Source organism: Penicillium subrubescens (assembly GCF_028828155.1).
Source record: "Penicillium subrubescens strain IBT 31985 chromosome Unknown utg000004l_segment0_segment0, whole genome shotgun sequence".
NCBI lineage: Eukaryota > Fungi > Ascomycota > Eurotiomycetes > Eurotiales > Aspergillaceae > Penicillium > Penicillium subrubescens.
Window position 1 is genome coordinate 932356 of NW_026643154.1, and position 21424 is coordinate 953779.

General features: G+C 50.2%; 5 protein-coding genes across 5 annotated transcripts; 4 read left to right on the forward strand and 1 right to left on the reverse strand.

Annotated features, from left to right (window-relative positions):
- Positions 1 to 8038: 8038 nt before the first annotated feature.
- On the forward strand, positions 8039 to 8563 carry N7473_005439 (uncharacterized protein; the record flags this gene model as incomplete). Its single annotated transcript, XM_057151379.1, has 1 exon — positions 8039 to 8563. The coding sequence occupies one exon, from the start codon at positions 8039 to 8041 to the stop codon at positions 8561 to 8563; it is 525 nt and encodes a 174-aa protein (XP_057009184.1).
- Positions 8564 to 10011: 1448 nt separating this feature from the next.
- On the forward strand, positions 10012 to 13279 carry N7473_005440 (mannose-ethanolamine phosphotransferase GPI13; the record flags this gene model as incomplete). The annotated part of the gene is made up of 2 exons (XM_057151380.1): positions 10012 to 10181; positions 10282 to 13279. The coding sequence occupies 2 exons, from the start codon at positions 10012 to 10014 to the stop codon at positions 13277 to 13279; spliced, it is 3168 nt and encodes a 1055-aa protein (XP_057009185.1).
- A 647-nt stretch (positions 13280 to 13926) lies between these two features.
- Positions 13927 to 15357, forward strand: N7473_005441 (glycoside hydrolase family 5 protein; the record flags this gene model as incomplete). Its single annotated transcript, XM_057151381.1, has 1 exon — positions 13927 to 15357. One exon carries the CDS (start codon positions 13927 to 13929, stop codon positions 15355 to 15357), a length of 1431 nt encoding a protein of 476 aa, XP_057009186.1.
- A 1296-nt stretch (positions 15358 to 16653) lies between these two features.
- Positions 16654 to 18840, reverse strand: N7473_005442 (Zn(II)2Cys6 transcription factor; the record flags this gene model as incomplete). Its single annotated transcript, XM_057151382.1, has 1 exon — positions 16654 to 18840. The coding sequence occupies one exon, from the start codon at positions 18838 to 18840 to the stop codon at positions 16654 to 16656; it is 2187 nt and encodes a 728-aa protein (XP_057009187.1).
- Positions 18841 to 19624: 784 nt separating this feature from the next.
- Positions 19625 to 21388, forward strand: N7473_005443 (uncharacterized protein; the record flags this gene model as incomplete). Its single annotated transcript, XM_057151383.1, has 3 exons — positions 19625 to 19833; positions 19891 to 19953; positions 20080 to 21388. The coding sequence occupies 3 exons, from the start codon at positions 19625 to 19627 to the stop codon at positions 21386 to 21388; spliced, it is 1581 nt and encodes a 526-aa protein (XP_057009188.1).
- Positions 21389 to 21424: the final 36 nt, after the last annotated feature.

The following is a 21424-nucleotide window of genomic DNA, read 5'->3' on the forward strand; positions in this document are numbered from 1 at the left end:
GGAGTGAATCGCGGCCGATAAAGGGACAAGATGTGGAGGATAGTGTCGAATAGAGGAATGTGTTGCGCAAAAGAAGGAAACCCGAGCTGAGGAGTTTTAGTGGGTCGACGAGTGGGAATGTAGGCGAGAGACCAAGCACGGCATTAACGTAGTCCAGCTGTCACACAGGGCGGCAGCATGACAGCCCAGCTGTGTGGGATGTGATGATCTCTTGCTTTTTTTTTTTCGGGAGTGCCGTCGTGGCCTGGGGGAATTTTCGAGGAGGGGGGAAGAAAAAGGCGGAGAGGGAGACGAGAGAGGGGGGTGGAAGGAGGAAGAGTGGAAGGACGGAAAAGAAGAAGATGAAGAAGAGGCGAAAGCGTAACACGAAAGGAAGAAGCGAAGAGAAGCAGAAAAAAAGAAAGGTGAAGATGGGAAAATGATAGATAAGAGAAGTGGGCAGAAACTGATGCTGGCGGAGGAGCAGATCAGCCGCTTGTCGTACGGAGGCTGTACGGAGGCGGTACCAATGGTGTATTCGCCAGATGGCCATGACGCCTTGGACTGGCGTCGATCGGGGGAGGTACATTGTATTGGCAGTGAATTCCATTGTAAATTATGTTCCTCAAGCCTCTGCCAAGGCCCAGAACTACCAGTTGGGCCGGCACACGCCTGACGTACGGTATTGTCATTACCCAGTACGATCGCTGGATCTTTGGCTCTCCCGGCGCTTCTTTTTTAGTGCCCCATCCACTTATTTACACCTCGACCCTCTCCTTCCAGCTGTCAGTTCGGATTAAACTGACCAGTACATAAACAAGTACATAACCGGTACGTATGTCTGACCAAGTCCGTCCCTCAATGCCGCTATATCAAGCTTCTTCCATTCTACGGATTCTTCGACAATCCATGACAAGCATGCTAAACCCCCCAACTCTAACCTTGAATCGAGCTTTCGCTATCCCATTTTTGACTATAAATCCGCTCGTTCACTTACCTACTTCGGCCACCGTAACGCTACCACCCCTCATGCAAATCGACCAGCAAGGCTTGACCGCCAGATCGACCATGGGCGTGCATACAAACCAACCACTTCGATCCCAGGATCCCGACAACTATTTCGGCCGCCCTAGGTCGTCAAGGTGAAAACGTGAAGTCACCACCCTAAATCTTCTCGTCGGCGAAATATTCCTAGCGATCCACGTCGCCAACCTCCTGGCATGTTGGAGCCGAATCCATGGGCGGATTAGCGCAGGGTCAGCGCATACCGACAAACTCAGGTGATAATAAGCAGGTATTCACCGGGCGACGGAATGGACGAGTGATGATGATTGACTACGTATGGAGAGATTGAAGTCAGAAGGATTTGAAGTAGACAGGAAGGTCTCGGCGCTAGAGATGGACTACAGTACCAATTGCAGGAAATAGTAAGTCAGAAAAGTATAAGTTTGACCGGCACGACGAGGGCTTTGGAGGCCCAGAAAGGCCTACAGGTGAGGGGGAAAGAAATCAATTGAGATGAGCTGAGATCAATTGAGACCAGATAATACAAATACTGATCATCTCCCATCTCATCCCATCTAATGATCGAATCGCCCCATGCACGAAATTCACCGCGTTGAAGCTTCAGCCATTTTGGCAGCCCTAAAATTGGAGTCCGATCGGATCCACTTGGCAAACCCTCGCTGGGGCGTCCTTGGGCAAGTACAATAGTACAATAGTACATACCGTACGGGCGATTACTGAAGCTTGTTCTTGTATATTATCAACAACTTGTTATATGTGCAATTCAACCGATACCTATTCTCGATTTTAGATATGTACGGAGTATCTGTGCCCTCCATGATATTGCGGCCCACCCACCGCTTCCGCTTATGGGTGCGCCCTAAATCCCCGTCACCCCTAAATCCCCGTCACATTTTTACCATTCGATTTCAACTCCCTTTCCCAACCACCCAATATGCCTAAATACTCCAATTTTGACGAGGATCGCCTGCAGAAGGCCTGTAAAGCCGTTCTACACCAAAAAAAGCCGAATATCGCTAAAACTGCGCGTGAATTTAGCGTGTCTCGAACTACCCTTGCCGATCGCGTCAAGAAGGCCCGATCGCCCTTTTCTACCACTGAATCGCGCAAGAATGCGCTTACATCACATCAGGAGAAGGCTTTGACTGCTTGGATAGTCAAAATGTGCGATTGGAACCTACCGCCTACTGCAAAGCTTATAGAAGCGTGGGCAAATCAGGCCCTTACGCGCGCTGATGCGGGTCGGCAGCCGGTTGGCAAGAATTGGGCATACTACTTTATATCACGCCTTCCAAAGCACCTATCCCTCGCTCCAGTGAAGCAGAATCTAAAGGAATCAAAGCGCATTCAAGCCGAAGATGCAGGGGCTCTCTCTTTCTGGTATGATCAGCTTGCAACCCTGCTAAAGGATATCCCTGCAAGGCTAGTCTATAACTTCGATGAGTGTGGTTTCCAACCTGGCCAGGGCCAGTCTCGTAAGGTTATTAATGGTAGATTGCACTGCCCTGACCTTGCTGAAGCTGAGCGAGGCGAAACTATCACTGCACTCGAATGTATTGCTGCTGACGGCTGGCAAATGGATCCGCTATTTATCTTTAAAAGCGGCGGGGTCTTTATGGAGAGCTGGTTCCATAATAGTGAGGATTTACCTCTAAACACACTTACTGCTACCTCACCGAATGGCTGGATTTCTGATGAAATTGCTTCTGAATGGCTATATCATTTTATTTCAGCTACTGCTACACCCGGCCGTCTAAAAAAGGGTGAAAAGCGCTTCCTACTCTTTGATGGCCACGGAGCACATCTTACCCTCGAATTCCTTGAGATATGCGAGTTAGCTGATATTATACCATTCGGCTTTATACCTCATTCAACACATCTCTGTCAGCCACTTGATGGTAAGCCATTTTTGAGCTATAAGCAGCAATTTCGGCTTATGAATAATGAGCTATCTTTCTGGGGTGGTCAGCCATGTGGTAAACCGGATTTTCTACGGGTAATTGGGCCTGTACGAGCGAAGGCATTTAACCAACGAATTATTCGGCAATCCTTCAAAGATCGTGGTATTTGGCCAGTCAACGGCCAAAATATAGTGGATAAACTAGCTAGCCAGCTAGAATTTACTCCTCTTCACGCACCTGATCTTCGCGCTCATGGAGAACCCCGAACTCCATCACCGGAGCCTACAAATTTACTATCATCAAGCGTGGAGAATACCCCTCCGAAGTCAATTGAAGCGCTAGAGAAGAATCAGAAGAAGATATCAAAGAAGGTGGCTACCTTTGACCCGAAGGTTCAGCGAGATATTGCAATGCTTCACAATCACCACAGGATAATCTACGAGCGGCTTATGATGGCGGAAGCGACTGTTTCGCGAATTAGGGCCGCTCAGGAGCCCTTGAGGCGCCCAATTACCAAGCGCCAGGTTAAACCGCTTAGCCAAACTGGTATACTAAGCGTTCGCGATGCGAATCGGTCAATCAAGACTAGAAAGGAGAAAGAGGCTGCTGCGGAGGAGAGGAAGCTTGCGAAGCAGTATAAGCAGGCTACTGGTTTGGATATGCCAAAGAGGCCCCAGGAGGATATTGATAGGTCTACCGAATCGGCTAGAGTAGCCCTGGAGCGAGGAGATCTTTTTTATTTAGGCTAGTTATCTAATTTGATGGTTTTTTTAGACGCATGGTAAAAATGTGACGGGGATTTAGGGGTGACGGGGATTTAGGGCGCACCCATAAGCGGAAGCGGTGGGTGGGCCGCAATATCATGGAGGGCACAGATACTCTATACTAGCTGCTACAGTCATTATACGATAATTATTTATGCTTAACGGTAACTCTAATTCACCATTCAATTTACCTCTCCATCTCCACCCCCTCCTTTCTACACTAGTAGAGACAAATAGTAGCTGCAACAACTCGTTAACATAATCCTATCTTCAAACCAAAATCTATCATCTCTAGCTTGTCCGGGTTAGCCCGGAAAGAGGCATTCTTGAGCACTCAACAAACCAACTAAACCCAAGGAACCCGCCACCTGGCTCGCCTGTGGGTGGATGCACTATTCCAGGCCCGACGCTTGTTGGCCACAACCGCCTTTTCCCGGTTAATATTTCAATAGAAGGAAGCAGAAGGGGCTTGTTGCTGAACTAGTAATTTTTTTGTGCTTCTTGAACCATCTCAGTCAAGTAATCGGGCAAATCCCACGCCTACGCACCGCTGACGATTACAGTATATGAAATGAATCTACACTTTCCGAGGTACTCATGTATAGTCTTGTTGATATACTACTAGTAATAATTTTAATGACGGACTCATGTACCGGACAGAGCCATCAGATCATCACCACTCACAAATGCAGACTCCCTCTTCTGTCTCCTCTTCCAGAAACAGCGACACTATTGCCTATACAAAGACTAGCGTACCCTATTTCAAGTCCAGCTGCGAGTCTCACAACTAGCGCATCTGGTCGTCAGGGACTCAGGGCGAGTGAAAATTCTCCCTGGCACTTTTATTCCCTTCGCAGGTGCTAATGCCCATAACCAGCTTAGCCTTAGCTAGTGTAGTACGCTTGGACAACCCCCAGCCGAGACTAGTGCGAGGGTTAGCCTTTAGATACCGTTAGCGTTGATGTTCAGGGCTAGCCGCCCCTTGCTTCACTATCGTCACACTGATCCTTAGACTCCATCAATACAAGGCGCCAGTCGATCAATACGGAGGATTGAGTCTGCCATGTACTCTAGTTAGGCTGCAACTAGGTAGAATGACTAGCCAGAGCCCCGCGGCTCTGACGCCCGCTACTCAAACTGACCCTCCTCCGAAATAGTTCCTAGTCAGATCGCCTCTATATCTTCTACTACTTCTGGTGCCATCGGCCACCACCTAAGTCCGCGAGGTATTCAACCTAGACAGACCTTACCAAATACACTAACTAACTAACCCACATCTCCCGTCCCCGCACCCAACAAGACCACGATTACAAAAACGCCGAGACAACGAACGAACCCAAAGAGCCCAAGTCATACAATACAGGCGCAGACAAACAAGGATACCGCCTGTCCGCATCCTTGCACAAGAGTGTCACACCAGCTCGGTGTCAATCTCTTACTCGCAGAAATTCTGCGATCGTTCTTCTCCCTCGGTGGGTGCGCGGTGCGCCACGCATAGGCTGGGTGTGGAGGATCGACGTGAACCGATTTTTTGGGATCTTGATTAGAACCCATCGTTAAGCCACAATACAGTACTTAAGAACAATATTCTGGCTTGATAAATACTTGAAATCAACGGTTAAGTACAGTAGTTGTACTGTCGTATAAGAGACGGATAGACACGTCAGATAGTGGCTCCATAAATCTTCCGTAGACGTGTGTAGAACCGTAGATCCGATCGAGGTCTTGCCCCGACTCCTCAGACATAAACCCCCGTTTTCAGTTCTCATTTTCCAGGAACTTAGCCAGCCCTCTTTTCTTTTCTTTTTCTTTTGGAAGCTAATCGATCGGGGGCCCCACTTGTTACAAGCGTGATGGATGTATCATTTTCTATGATGGTTCTGTTAGGCGTTCTGTTGACCGCTTGACAAACCCTCGAACTTTTCAAGGAGTCATTTAGGCCAGTCCGGGCCACGCTGCTCGGCGGGGTTTCGACGGAGAGGGGCTGACGGTTGGATTTACGATCGGTACATAGCTGTCGAGTCTTGGCAGAGAATTTCTCTTGGTTTTTGTGGGGTTGATGGCTTGGATTTGTTCTGGAGCTAGAGCTGTTTGTAACTATAGTTCTGGGGGAGTCAGTCCCAATCGAGTCGGCAATTGAAGACTTACTTGTCTCCGTATTGATTGGGCCCGCGAATAAATGTCTTCTCCGGTCCGGACCTGCGTTTGTCATGCAATGGATCTCGTCTCAATGTGAATTGGAAGTATCCAGTCGCATCGCCCTTCAGAACAGCTTGGCCTTTCCCGTCGCGGATATGTAACCAACCTATCTTCTACGGCCCAGAAATTCTTCCTTACGCCCGCGGTGCCGGTGTCTATTTCAAACCCTTTCATTTTCAATGCACTTACCTGAGTATATCTATGCAGAGTATACCTACCTAGGTAGTCTAGTCCGACGGGCAGTTTGCATCCTGCACATGCTCTGTCGCTGCCTGTACCTGCGACGGGTCCGACAAACATGGATGCCAGAAGGACGGGAGCTGATCATCCATGTCGCTTGGGTCTATATTAATAGGGTTTTTTACTGACAAACTCATGGATTCCAATATGTCCAACGTGCGTGGTTCTATGGATTTTGATATGCACATGGGGGTGGTTGCACAGCACGAGTGCTGGTTTCATAGAGATGAAGCCCAGTGGATGGATATATATAGATGGAGGGTGCCTAGCCCATGAACGACGAGAGCTAATTAATCTAGACCTACCTAGGTGGAAACGCTACCCTCTAGGCATTTTAAACCCCGAAGTGCATAAGTTTGTACATCCATTTACGCTTGAGTTGTTGTTTAAATCATGGAAATTGCCAGCCGTGATGCAGAGACTAGTCATAAGGTTGGCTCTAACAGAGAAGGACACCTTATACTGTAGTTGTCAGTAGAAAGAGAACCGAACAGAACTCGTACATGAGGAACTTCGAAGGAGCCTATTTGATTATCTCATACTTTATCATTATTCAGGAGCCGAATTATGGGAGTATACATGGATTTCCTAGTCTACAAAGAGCCGATCTAAACTCATGATCGAATCAGGAGAACAGGCGTGCTATCGATGATGTTTATGTTTACATTGAGTCTTCGCAGTATCCTGAGACAGACAATTTAACTTAAGCTTCAATGCTGGAGACCCCAGGCGAGGGCAGTGCATTGATTTAATTTGCCTGGGCCTGGAGTTGTCTCTTGACCTTGATTATATTGCATTATCGAGACCCTGGCAACAGGATGAAACGACCCACTTGGGGCCTTGAGAGGGCTGAGATTCAATGTAATTGCCCTGTTGAGTAAACTGTTGTGTGGATGATGGTGTCGCAGGACTACTTCTGAGACACCGGTGTTATGCGCATACCATGGACTGACTCTGGAGAACAACAACTTTAATCCCATTGATGCATGAACCATCATTCGTCTTGGTCGCATGCCACCTCGGCCACCAGCAGAATCTGAGCGCTAAACCTGCTGCTCCTCCCACTTAACTCGTTTGGTCAACCGTTTGCCCGTGATTCAGGGGAGACCAAAACAAAGCGGCATAGTTCGGTGGATCCAAATAGGTCATTGGCGAGTCACAACGCGCCGTTGGTGGTGCTCGAACCCACTCTCCAGGAACCCTCGCGTGCCCATTGGTGAGATGGGACTAAGAGTGTAGGGCCAAGGCCCGACCGAATAGGGCCCGTTGGCAGTCCAGCAAGCCCGCTAGACTCAGGAGAGTTTAGAGTCAGCCAAAAATAAAGGGACGAGAAACGTTTGGCCTGGGGCCAGTCGAGTCTAGGCAGTCACTGGCACTGGTCCTAAGTGGGCGCAGCGGTTGTTCGGTGGTGCTGACTGGCTGAGGAGAAAGAAGACTGAGCGGTGTCCAGGTCCACACCCTTTTTCCCTCCTCCTCCCCTTCTTTCCCCTGTTTTCCCTTCATTCTCCAACCCTCTTCTCTCCCTCGAACCCTCCTCTCATCCGACCATCAACCCTCCCCTCCATTCTTTCCTACCCTTTCTAGCAGGCATCGGCTTCACTCTTTCAGCTGTACGCCTTGCTATCCATTCTTTCCTTTAACCTGCCACGCCGAGTCCTTCTGGTCTTCGAAACCTCATCCGATCCGGCCTCTCCATTCTTTCCACCAATATCACGACGAACCAGTCAGCGACTAAGGCCTCGTCCATTCCAACCATTCGGCTATTCGACAGTCTTTCGTTCTCTTCTTCCACGCTATCCGCCACTCTCTTTCGGAATTCAACCGTGTCGATCATTTATCGCTCCTCCCCACTGAGCCGATAATCATCCAATCTTCACGTCAATCAATATCAACGACAACAATTACAACAATCACCTGCAAACCGACAACATGTTCTCCCTCAACCAAATGGTTCGCCGCGGCGATGACAACACCGGCCTCTCCAACACCATGGTCGACCTCCTGATCTCACTCCTTGTTCTCGTCCTGCTCGCCCTCGCCCTGATCGGTGGCCTGTTCATCATCCGCCGTAAGCGCAACAAGGATTCCGTGCTCCCCGTTCACAACGGCCAAGTCCCTACCACCCAGCGTCGGTTGACCATCACCGCCAACAAGCACGACTCGATCATGGTCTACGATGAGAAGCGTGCTCTGATGGAGAACTCCGACAGCCCCCCACCCAGCCCGATCCCCGAGATTCGCATCACTTTCCCCGAGGAGGAAGATGAGTCTGGCCGACGCAAGTCTGGCCGCATGGTCGTCGTGCGTATCAGCGAGGCTGGCAGCGTGGGCCTGGAACCTTGCCACGAAGAGCTGCCCCCGTACCAGACCAATGACACCGGTCGGTTCCATTCTCTGGATATCGAGCGCATGGGCGGTCTGAAGGAGAAGGAAGAGTTCAAGCATTACTCTTAAAGCGACGACGGGAGCAGATTCGTATGTGACTGACTGTCTCTGCTGTCAGACAGTCATCCACCCTGGTCCGCTTTCAACCTCACTCGCACCCTTCTCTTCTTCTTCTTCGACGACCTCTCAAAAGCATGACGAGCATCTTGGCGAACATTTTCTTCTCTTCTTCATCTCCTTTTCTCTATCATATACCTTGTTCTTTTCCTACTCGAACCTGCCCACGCGGCTTGCACATATTATGCATGCATCAACCCCTGTTTGGTTACATCCAGACAAACCACGTCTTCTCTCCTAAGGCTTCGTTTCCACACGAATTCTTTCGAGAGAAGAGTTCGGTCGGGTCTCCCGCCCAGAGAACCGCCGACGCTGGAATTTTGTATAGCGAGGGCCTGCCGATTATCTGTTTGAGTTTGTGGTTTCTATGGCGTTTCTTCTTTGCGGTCTTCTTCCATGTTCCCGGCCCTGCCACGTCCCTAGGGTCCGAATGACGTGTGACAGTTTTTCTTTTCCTTATTTCTTTCATCTGTACGTTTTCATTTCTCTCATCTTCTTACAGGGGCGGCCTCTTTTTCTTTTCTCTTCTTTTTTAAGGCCGCCTTTTCCTCTTTCTTTTCTTTTATCTTCTTATGTGCCTCTTGGTATCATTCCGGCAGCTGGATAATGTATGTACCTAGTCCTCCTATCTTCCTAGGCAACTGTGCACTCTATTCTGTTTTGCGAGAACTCGGGATACTTGATTAAAAGACAAGGCCATTCCCATAGAGAGTATGCTTGTATCTATCTGGGCGACCGGAATTAGACTACAGAGTAACTACTCAAGTCTTGTTTACCGGAGGACATCCATTTAGCTGGGAGACTCCAATTCACATCCTAAACTACTATGGCCAAGCTAGGCCAGTTACTTAACTGTGTGGCATTCTCAAGCCAAAGGTCCCCACTATACCACCGACCAATTAGACGCCTCCCGTTGGAGCTCTCCCCAACCCGCCGCTTCCGCGACGTCAGTAAATTTGGGTCGTCTCTCTTTTGTCCACTGCGAAAAAAAACCACACTCTTTTAAATCACGCCTCTACTATATACATATATACCAACCCGTGCTCCTAGAAGCCATGTCAAACCTCTAGACGCCCTCACACAAGGGAAGCCGCCCCTCCGAGCACAGACAGGGGCCACCATCCTTCATCGCCTTGTCCAGTCCCCCGAACCTGGCTCCTCTTCTTCGCCGTTCCTTTAGACGAGCCGTGCTGAAGGCGGGTCAATTGCCTCAGTCCGTGCTTGATTACGGCTTCCCTGTCCGAATTACCAACGAATATCCCGATACATCGATTTCATTGCATCCCCGCTACGTGCGCCTCGTTGGGCCTTGCGCACAACACCACATCAGAGCTATTCAGACATTTACCGTTCGACGATCTTACGCTACGTTACTGTGTTAGCATTTTCATTTCTTCAAAATGGTGTTAAAAGCGCCCACGGGGAGTGCGGGCACTAGCGGCCCTAAAAATCCCTTGACGGCCACCGCGAAAGAGAAGGAAATCGCTTTGCAGGAAGCAAAGTCCCAGCAGCTTGAGCAGGAGTTCAAGACGAAGCACCTTGGTATATTGGGGGTGCTACTATGGGTCTTGTGAGTATATATCCAGCGAGTAGGGCTATGAGTGTGTAGCTCGATCATTATTGAAGTAGTTTGAGGAACAATAGGCTGACCGTGGTCTCGATTTCTGTAGGCTCCTGCACGTTGCCGGCATTTACTTCTTCACCAAGGGCTTCCTCCTCACGCGCATGGTTCTCGAAAATAAATCTTCCTGTGATATCCTTCCTTTCGACGACGTCTCGGGTAAAGCGGTTTCATCTTCAACGGGGGGCAAGAAAGGTTGCTGGCATGATAAGACCTTCGACAAGGCCGTTGTGATTATCATTGATGCCCTCCGTTATGACTTCACCGTGCCTTTCGCCTCAATGGACCAGGACGAAGCTGCTCATCTGTTCCATGACAACATCCCGGTTCTCTATGAGACTGCGGTCAACAACCCCAGCAACGCTTTCTTGCTCCCCTTCATTGCCGACCCGCCTACTACCACTCTGCAGCGTCTGAAGGGACTGACTACTGGAACCCTGCCCACCTTCATTGACGCAGGATCCAATTTCGCTGGTACTGCCATCGACGAGGATAACCTGGTCGCCCAACTGCACAGCGCTGGAAAGACCCTCGTCCAGCTCGGCGATGATACCTGGCAGTCACTGTTCCCGGGCTACTTCGATGCTAACCTCACGCACCCATATGACTCGTTCAACGTGTGGGACTTGCACACTGTCGACAACGGCGTCAACGAGCACTTGTTCCCACTCCTTCAACCGGAGAACAAGGGCAAGTGGGACGTGATCTTCGGCCATTATCTGGGCGTTGACCACGCTGGACACCGCTATGGACCCAATCACGTCGCTATGGCTGCCAAGCTGCAAGAAATGGACCGAGTCATTCGTAAGATCATTGCTTCTCTGGATGATGATACGCTGCTTGTTGTGATGGGTGACCACGGTATGGACACCAAGGGTGATCATGGTGGTGAGTCGGACGACGAGGTCCAGGCTGCATTGTGGATGTATTCCAAGCGTGGTGTGTTCGGTCGCACTAGCAAGGACACCCTCCTGCCGCCGAAGCACGCCCGCGAGCGCTTTGTCCCGCAGATCGACCTCGTCCCGACTCTGTCGCTCCTCCTTGGTATGCCCATTCCGTTCAACAACTTGGGCTCGCCCATCGAAGAGGCGTTTGCCGGTTCGAGCGGTAATGACTGGTCGAATCTACTGGCTGTTAACCGCCTGTCGGCGGCGCAGATCAAGAGATACCAGCATGCATATGCAACTGCCCGAGGCGCCGGTGATGACGAGGAGTCGTTCGCACTATGGACAGCTGCCGAGGAGGAATGGAAGTCCGCCTCCAAGGGCTTCACATCCAAGTCGACTACGGTCCGTTCCAGCTATCAACTCTACCGCAAGTACCAGCGACACACTCTAGAGATTTGCCGTGGTCTCTGGGCGCGCTTCGATGTGCCCAGCATGATCGCAGGAGTTGCGCTTCTGTTCTTCGGCATCTCTCTGCTGGTGTTGTATGCCCGCGGAATGAAGATCGACCGTACCGAACTCACCCCGTCTCTCCTCTCGTTTGTTGGTGCTGGAACTGGACTTGGAGCTGTGGCTGGTGTTGTATTGGTTCTCTTTGGATTCACTGATATGGCTACCATTGACGCCTCTGCCCTCCTGGCTGCATTCGGAAGCATGGCTGGGGGCCTTTTTGCGTTGGTCAAGAAGCCCGAGAACCTGACGCTGCCTATCCCTAATGGCATGTGGGGATGTCTCGCTTTCTTCTTCACCGTTTCTCAGTCCCTTGGTTATGCGTCAAACTCGTATACCATTTGGGAAGATGAGATTCTCCTGTTCTTCCTGACGACATTCGGCGTGTGTGCTGGTATCTCGTCCATGCGTCAGAAGTCCACTACAGACCGTGTCCTTGGCGTGTACCACTCCATTCTCTTCGTGATTCTGGGCCGAGTTGCCTCATTTTCCCGTCTTTGCCGTGAGGAGCAGATGCCATTCTGTCGCTCGACTTACTACGCTTCGTCTACCTCGTCCATCTCTGCTCCCTGGCAGCTGGCTATTCCCTTCCTGGTGGCTCTCATTCTCCCTGGTGTCGTGCGATCTTTCTACGCCGGATCCAAGTCCTACGAAGGTGCTGCTACTCTATGGATTGGCTTTGCCTTCCGTCTGGGTCTTCTGATCACTTCTCTGTTCTGGATGCTCGAAGGCGCTGATGACGGCGAGTGGTTGCCACTCCGCAAAGAAACTCTCAAGTCTGTCCGCGTCTTCCTCGCCCAACTGGTTCTCGCTCTTGCCTTCGGTGCCGGCACAGGCGCATACCTCTACTCCAAGCCCTGTATCAGTATCAGCGTGAACAAACCAACCGAAGACCCCAACGCCCCTCCAGCCCCCGTTATCCTCGGCCAACAGCAACAACCACGGACAACCGTGACAATCCTTGGCTTCGGCAACGTCTACGGTACACGCTTCTTTTTCCTTGTCGTCAACTTCGCCCTCGCAGTTATCCTCATGCAAAAGCCCATGGGCCAAGGCGCCATCGCCCTTCTAATCTGCCAAATCCTGTCTCTCCTCGAAATCCTCGACACAAACGCCCTCACTCTCACAAACTCGCCCATCGGCCCCGTCGTCCTCGGCCTCCTCGGCTCCTTCTACTTCTTCAAAACCGGCCACCAGGCCGTCCTCAGCTCCATCCAGTGGGAAACCGCCTTCATTCCCATGTCAACCATCAAATACCCCTGGTCCCCTCTCCTAGTTATCCTGAACACTTTCGGCGCGCAGATCCTCGCCGCGATCGCCGTCCCACTAACCGTCCTTTGGAAACGGCCTTTACAGACGCACGATCGCGTCTCGCAATCTTCGAGCACGAAGGTGGCTAATCCCGCCTCCAGGCTCCTCTCGGACGTCGTTCAGGCTGCGTCCACGCACATGCTGTATCTCGCGACTATTAATCTCGCGACGACCATGTGGGCGGGCCACCTGCGTCGCCACCTGATGCTATACCGTATTTTCAGCCCACGCTTCATGATGGGCGCTGTTGTGTTGGGCGTCGTTGACGTTGTCCTTATGCTCTTTGCTGTTGCAGGCGTGCGTTGGAGCACGCTTAGCGTTGGAGAGATCTTTGGTTGGTGAGCGCTGTATCGCTCTTGTATTGTACGACAGTACATATGTGGTCCGACGAATTTGGACTATAAACCCGTTGAGACTATATGCGTTGCTTATGTTGCATGCCTGGATAGATCTTGTTCCCCTCAGTCCTTCTTTCCGATTCTCCTTTTTCTCCCTCTTTGCTCGAATACATAATCAAAATAGATATCTAGTCATGGCAAATACTTGTTTTTGCGATGAACGTTATTTTACAGTGTAGGCTACTGGTCAATAAGCGTAGATGTCCAATCAGCTGATTCAAATGCCGCCTTTTGGCTAAATTCAAAGCTCTGCTGCTGATATTAACCCGAAGTATCCCATTGGTCCCCGCTAAGGTTTGAAGCTCCACGAAGCTCCTTTGTATGAATCCACGTTGCGGCCCCGTCACGTCGGGGAGTGTCGGCCACCCCGCATTGATGGGCACGAGACACTTGCGATGAGCTCAATGCTCGTTCCAAAGAAAGGTATGTCTCTCGCCGGCTAAATAGCAGCTATGCTGCCTGTGAAGAAAAGAAAATGAAATTATTCACAGCTATAAGAAAGGCATTGGAAGCGCCTTGACCTCTCCTCCTTTGCAAGGTCACACAGCCATAACCTTTTCTTCTTGACTTCTCTCTGCAATTTGATCCAATATGACGGGCTTCCTACGGGTCGAAGGGACGAAAATCGTCAACGAAGATGGCAAACCAGTTATCCTTCGTGGCGCTGCTACTGGAGGTCACCTCAACATGGAGAACTTTATCACTGGCTACGCCGGACACGAGACCGAGCACAAAGAAGCTATGTTGAAAGTGATGGGTCAAGAGAAATATGATTTCTTCTGGGACAAATTCTACGATTATTTCTGGACGGACAAGGATTCGGAATTCTTCGCTGCTTGCAACCTCAATTGCCTCCGTATCCCGTTTAATCATCGCCATTTCATCGATGATCGGGACTTGACCAAGATCAATCCCAATGGCTTCAAACTGCTTGATCGGGTGGTGGAAAGTTGTGCGCGATTCGGCATCTATACTGTCTTGGATCTTCACACTGTGCCTGGTGGTCAGAACCAGGATTGGCATTCTGACAACGGAACCCATCGCGCTCAGTTCTGGGATTATGGACATTTCCAAGATTCCATCATCGAGTTATGGAAGGCGATTGCAGAGCACTACAAGGACAACGCCTGGATCGCTGGATACAATCCTCTCAACGAACCCGCCGACCCCAAGCACACCCGCCTCATCGACTTCTATACACGAATCGAAAAGGCCATCCGCTCAGTTGACGACAAGCACATCCTCTTCCTTGATGGAAACACCTATGCCGCTGATTTCAACTACTTCCCGGAAACACCCTATCCCAACTCCGTCTACTCCATCCACGATTACTCCAAATACGGCTTCCCCTCATGCGAGGAGAGATACACCGGCACCGAGACACAAAAGAGCAAACTCCTCGCCTCCTACGAGCGCAAGATCGCACACATGAAACAAGTCGGCGTGCCCGTCTGGAACGGAGAATGGGGTCCCGTCTACGCATCCGCCATGCGAAACGACACCGACATTGAGGAGACGAATGCATCGCGGTACCTCCTCATGCGCGACCAACTAGCAATCTACAAAAAGGGCGATCCCTCCGGCGACAGCGCCCCAATTTCCTGGTCCATCTGGCTATACAAAGACATCGGCTACCAGGGCTTGACATTCGTCTCCCCAGACTCGAAGTGGTATCGCCACCTCCGACCCTGGCTCGACAAGAAACTCTCCCTTGGCCTGGACAGATGGGGCCGTAACGCCGCGCCGGAGGTGGAGAGTATCTATCAGCGCGTAAAAGATCACTTTAACGAAGTTATTCCTAAGGAACACGCGAGGGTGCTGTACCCACCTACGTGGAGCACGAGTGATTATGTTGATCGGGTTCTGCGGGATGTGCTGCTGTCGCAGTATTTGGCGTGGGAGTTTGCGGATTATTTCAGGGATCTGTCGTTTGAGGAGTTGGATGAGTTGGCGGCTTCGTTTAAGTTTGAGAATGTGATGCATCGGGATGAGTTGATTGGGTATCTGAAGAATTGGATTTAGAAAGTGTTGCTGAGGGGGTGGATTCGAATGGTAGAACTAGATTGTTTAAAGATATGTCATTTGTATATTGTTTTCTCTATGATCAATTCTCCAATTTCAAAGATGCAGAGTCTAAGGTCCCTAGTGGTATGAGAGAACGAGAGGAATCCTATCTAATCCAATATCTGCCTGTCACACTCCAAATCTCAAGCCCCCGTATCCCATTAGGGTGAATGGAGCCCACAGGTGGGAACTAGCCCAGTCAATCTGCTCGAGCCGGCAATTCTTCCACCAGTCCAGGAAGTTTCTACCATCAGGGAAAAAAGTGTCCGCGTTTTTTTCTCCATGCCTTAACTCGTCTCATCGATCTTCTACCTCCTCAAGAAGGCGTGTTTCCTTTTTCTCGTCCATCTGCATGAGCTCCAGCTGAGCGTGTCGCAAATTCTCTGCAATAGAGTGATGGGGACATTGCTTGATGTTTCCATAGAAACAGATAGCTTGGCTACTATTGATTGCTTATACGTTCGCTCCACAAAAAATTCAATTTATGGCCTCCCTTGGTCTCTCTCCAGAAATGACCGAGCTTTAGGCGTGGCTATGCCTGGAAACGGCTCATATCACGCGTATAATATGCGAGGGATAAGTGCTGATATTTGTAGTCAAACTTGCCAATTTTGACATACTTAAGCTTGTACTCGATGGATCTTCCGATGGATCAATACCGTTATTCTTATTCGCGCTTAGTCTTGTCATATATTAGCCTATTCAACTTGAGCCACTGTCAGCTTGCGCTCTGACTGTATGTTTTTTCTACACAATCGGTATTGGATACTTAGCTTTGGGAGCCTGACACGGGCGACACTCCCCGATGCCGATGGCCACGCAAAAGTGGGGCATCATTTGTAAGAAAGTTTGCCATTGCTTTATAGTTTTGAGCTGTCCGAGACTCATCTTATGCAAAATAGAGAATTTAGCCATAGTCTTAATTTGGTGCTATCTTGCCTAAAAGTCTTGAGAGAATGATAACTTAATTGTAAAATAGAACGGCAGTGGAGATGGGACGAGTTAGCCCGAAAGCATTCGACCTTTTAGCTCGAAAGGATCCCAAAGGTCGAATCTCTGAAAGCCATTCCAGTTGGTCAGTGGCTAGGTAAGTGCTACAAGTTATCGTACCTGCCATAATGACATGCATTAGGAGAAGCCTAGGTTATGACCAATACTCTTAATTGATCTATTTCTTTTTTTCGGCTCATCATAGGGCACAAATTATAGCACAAACTAGGTCGCGATGCTGGACTTTTCATGCCATAATCTTCTTCATGAGCCTCCGGTTCCCTCTGGAATATCAGAAACAGTCCAGGTGAGCAGATCTCTCCACTTTGAGAGCTGAGGCATCTCATCTTTCCACAGAGATAGCAATTCTGCGGTCCATGTTATACCTTCCAGCCACCCTGAAGGCATTACTAGTCCTGTTAAAGAAGCAGCCAATAGTACAAGCGCACTTCGTGTACAAGACCAGATCAACAAGAATGTACCATGATGTCGATGTGTAAAGCCGGGATAGTTGATGTGCAACCGCCGTAGTTGTATCTCAAGACATTTGGCCGCTAGCTCCACAACAGCCGTAGAGGCGGCCAGTCTATTGGTGGATGAAGAGGGCGAATATTGGCTGACCTTAGGAGATCGGATTTCAAGGGCGGCAGAGGTATTCTCATGAATTATTGATTCATGTTGAGGCGACAAAATAGGTTGGGACGCGGATGACTGAGGGGAGAACACCGATGGAACAGAAGAGAAGTTGTTCAGCCGGCTTGCTAGAAACGGCCAATAGATAGCTTCGCAGTAATCAATATAGTGCCCACGAAGAACAAAACGGCATATGTCGTCACTTTCGGCAGGTTCTTGCAGTGATAGCTCTGGCGGTAAGCTTGCAGCCCACCGACGGCCTTGCTGCTCGTATTCAGGAACCAGGGTAGCCAAATGAGCCAGAAAACTGGCCTCGCTCTTCTCGGTACGGTACAGAGAGAGAATCTCGTCACAGACATTGCTCTGGAGCCGACGCAGAGAAATTTCAGCTAGGTAAAATAACCATGATGCTCGCTCTCTTCGTTGATCGACCGAGTCGTTTGAGGCGATTTCAGGCGGAGTAGGGAAAAGTGGTGGATATAGACGAGAGGTATCTCCAGTGGCTGGAAAATCTGGCAGACATAAGCATCGGCGCAGCTCACGCTCTGATTTCCATGCAGTCCAGTATACAGCCTGCTCTTGCGAGTTAGGCTCGGCAATTCGCTCCTCTCTTTCAGATTCATGGATAGATGAGATGTATTCATCGTTATACATCTTTCGTAGGAATGCAAATTGTTGGGAAGCTGCCAGGGCCTGTACGAAAAACTGCCAGGCCAGGAATGGACGAAAAGTGCACATCTTATAGAGACCAGAAAGGATCAGACATTGCGGAACAATCAAATGATCAGCTTCATTATTCACCAACAGGGGCCCCATTCGACTTTGTGCCTCATGAAACAGGACCTCTGCCTCGGAATAGACTGCCGAATCCGGACCGGTGCCATCCTTCTGAATGTCGGGATTCTCTCCAAACGGTGTTGCAAGATGTCCTAGAGCACACACAAGAAACGCCAGGCATGACTGACCCGACTCATCAACACCATGCGCAGCCTTTGATAGTACAAGACGACGCGTTGGGGCTTCTTTCAGGATTGGATTCTTGCAGTGTACAAACGTAAAGAAGCTGTCCAGAAGCTCATTCACACCCCTGCGTTCACTGAGATTGTCATCTAACAACCGTGCCCCACGACGGTCTCGAGTTGCGGAATTACGTCTTTTTTGTGTTGGCTTCTCCGCCCAGTGACTCCAACTTGAGTCCTTGTTGGTGAAGCCAGCATTGAATCGATACTTCTGGAAAACACCAAGGCATAGTAGACGATCAGGTGATTCAGGCAGAGCTCCAAGAAGCGGTGTATTTTCTCCGGATACTGAAGGAATCAATGTATCCTGACCAGAATGGACACGAGAAGGTACCTTACTTGGCGGATCATTCAATCTGATGTTCTTGTGTCTGCTTTCGCCAAGGGTGGATGACGCAACACTGTCTGAACCGTGTCCTTGCTGCTGTGCTAAGGAGGAAGTTGGTTCCAATGAAGTTGTTGGCTGAACGCCTTGTTGTCGCATCAACCTTTCAAGCACATCCAGCCGCTCGAGGATCTTCAGGCTTGCCGGGTCAAAGCTAGACAGGTCCTCCGCGGTCTGGTTGCAGACCGCCCCAACACTTAGGCAATATGAGCAGGTCGGCTTTTGATTATCACATTTGGTCTTGCGAGCGCGGCACACCTGGCATGCTGCATTGGCCCGCTTACGCGGATAGAACGCAGTGCCTCGAGCAGCTGGTCGTTTTCGACTGTTGGCTGGTTCATGGTTCTCTGTCTCCGACTCGCCTATGATCGGCGGGGCCAGGACTGTAGGAGGAGCTTTCTTGTGGGTAGCCATGACGGAACAAATTCACTTAGAGCCGTTTAACTACGCCAGGTCCGGCTAAGTGCGTGGGCAGATGCAGAATGAATGTTTGATGGTGAAGTGAAGTCATCGGGGAGTGTCGGCTTTAGTGGAATCTGCGGGGGATGAGATCAGGTGAGTCGCCGAGACCACAACTTTCACCTGTCCATTCATTCCACTGGCCATTTCCCCACTCCAAGCCTCTTAAACTATAACAAGCATGTCTCTGGGATACTATTCGTCAATGAGAAAAAGATCAGGCCCTAATGCACCCCAGGGTTGGCTAGCCCGCTAGTCGTGGATCGGCCGGGACATTCTTTATGCCTCGTTCGCAGTTGCACCGGAGACTCTGAGTCTTCGGAGAGAGACGAAAGTCGTACAACATCGGCTCGACTTCGCCCCAGCAAAGAACTTGAGATCCTGAAGGCCCTAAATTTAGCCTAATTCCCCATAAAACGGGCTAGGGCCAAACTTTAGGTCCTGGGCATCCATTGCACGGATAGGTGCCATCGAGACTAGCTGGAGTCGAAACCTGGGGTTAGACATGAGGCCATCGATGTTGATTCGTGATTTGGGCTCCTATACTGCAAACGCAGGTGTATATAATCCCATCCAAGTTCCTGAAATCCGTCCGCATGCAAGGAACTATCGAACACCAAAATCTACTTTCCTGCATCTGGCCGCCATATATCCCTGACAAGGTTGGTCGCTTTCAGTGGACGGCTTCCACGTCTATGCCTTTCGATCATCATTCGCTGACTTTCGAGCTCTAGCAATCATGACTGAGCACACCAAATCCGCCCTTGAGATCAACGACGACAAACTCGAAGAGGCCACTACAACCGCTGTCGAGAATGTGGCCTCGGAGACCAAGTCGGCAGTGCCACAAACTGGGGCAGCACATGAGTTGACCCTACGAAAGGTTCTTCGTGATCATCCAGCGCTAGTATGGTGGTCCTTCTATTGGGCTATGGCTGGTGTGGCGTGGTGAGCATATCGTCCCAAACACCGTGATTATAGATCATCCGTCTAATCCTCATCTAGGGGGTTTGATGCTCAGATCAATGGAAGTGTTTTGTCGATTTCATCGTTTCGTCTTGCGTTCGGGTATGCCATTCCTCAGTACTATTTGCTCGAACCGTTTCCTGCTCGACCACTTGCCTGACAAACCCCTTGGCTTGTCAAGGATCTATGGACACCGGTTGCATCTGAATACCAACTAACCATGAACAGATACGAGCAGAACGGCGAAGTGATCTTACCAGCTCGATGGCAAACCGCCTTCAACACCGTCAGTAGCGTGGGACAGTTCTTCAGTTGCTTCCTATGCTCAATGCTGAGTGATCGCATCGGTCGCAAAGGAGGCCTCCTAGTGGGCCTAGTCTTCTTGACGGGAGGCATTTTGGGAGAAATGTTCGCTGATGTACCTGGGGGTTTTGTCGCCGTCAAACTCATTCTTGGATTTGGTTTGGGCTTCTTGCTCACCCTTGGACCCTTGGCGACATCAGAAATAACTCCCGTGGTGCTGCGTGGAGTGGCGACAGCTGGCGTGAATCTGGGTATTGCTATCGGCCAGCTGGTATCTAACGGCGTCATCAAGGGCTTTGGCTCCCGTTCTGACACATGGGCATACCGCGGTCCTTTTGCCATACAGCTCTTCTTTGTGGCTTTCTTGCTCGCTGGTCTGCCCTTCGCCCCAGAGACTCCATGGTACCTGGCTCGTAAGGGCCGGCAACAAGACGCGGCACGATCTCTGCAACGTCTGTATGGACCCAATTTCGACGTCCAAACCATGCTGGATAATATCCAGCGAACCATTAACGAGGAAAATGAGACATCGCCTGATCATGAGACATCCTGGGCTCAATGCTTCCGCGGCACGGATCTGAAGCGTACAATGATTAGTATGGGCGTCTTCGTGTGCCAGCACTTTGCGGGAATCATCTTTGTCTTAGGTTATTCAACCTACTTCTTCGAACTGGCTGGACTGCCCAATTCCCAGAGTTTCAGTCTGGGTGTTGGTGTGACTGCCTGTGGTGTTCTGGGCAACATCCTCAGTTGGTTCATCGTCAATTCACTGGGCCGACGCAAGATCTTCCTCACCGGCATGGTCTCCTTGTTCTTGATTCTCATGCTGATCGGCATCATGGACGTTGTGCCAACTTCTGGCGCACACTGGGTTCAGGCTGCGGTTACGGTTATCTATAGCTTTGTCTATTTCGGCACTATTGGAGCAATGGCTTTCACTATTCTCGGCGAGACTAGTAGCGCTGCGCTACGTGCCCGAACGACCGGTCTTGCTACCGCTACTCAGGCTGTCATGGGAATCATCATGAATTTTGCCTGTCCATACATGGTCAACCCCGACGAGGGCAATCTCAAGGGCAAAGTAGGGTTCGTTTTCGGGGGTCTTTGTGCTCTTGCGACCGTTTGGAGCTTCTTCTATGTCCCTGAACTCAAGGGGCGATCCATGGACGAGATCGATCGACTATTCGCCCTTCGCATCAAGCCTCGGAAAATGGGTACCTATAAACTCCATTGATTGCGATGTCCAAAGGCCTTCGTCATGAGAAAGCAC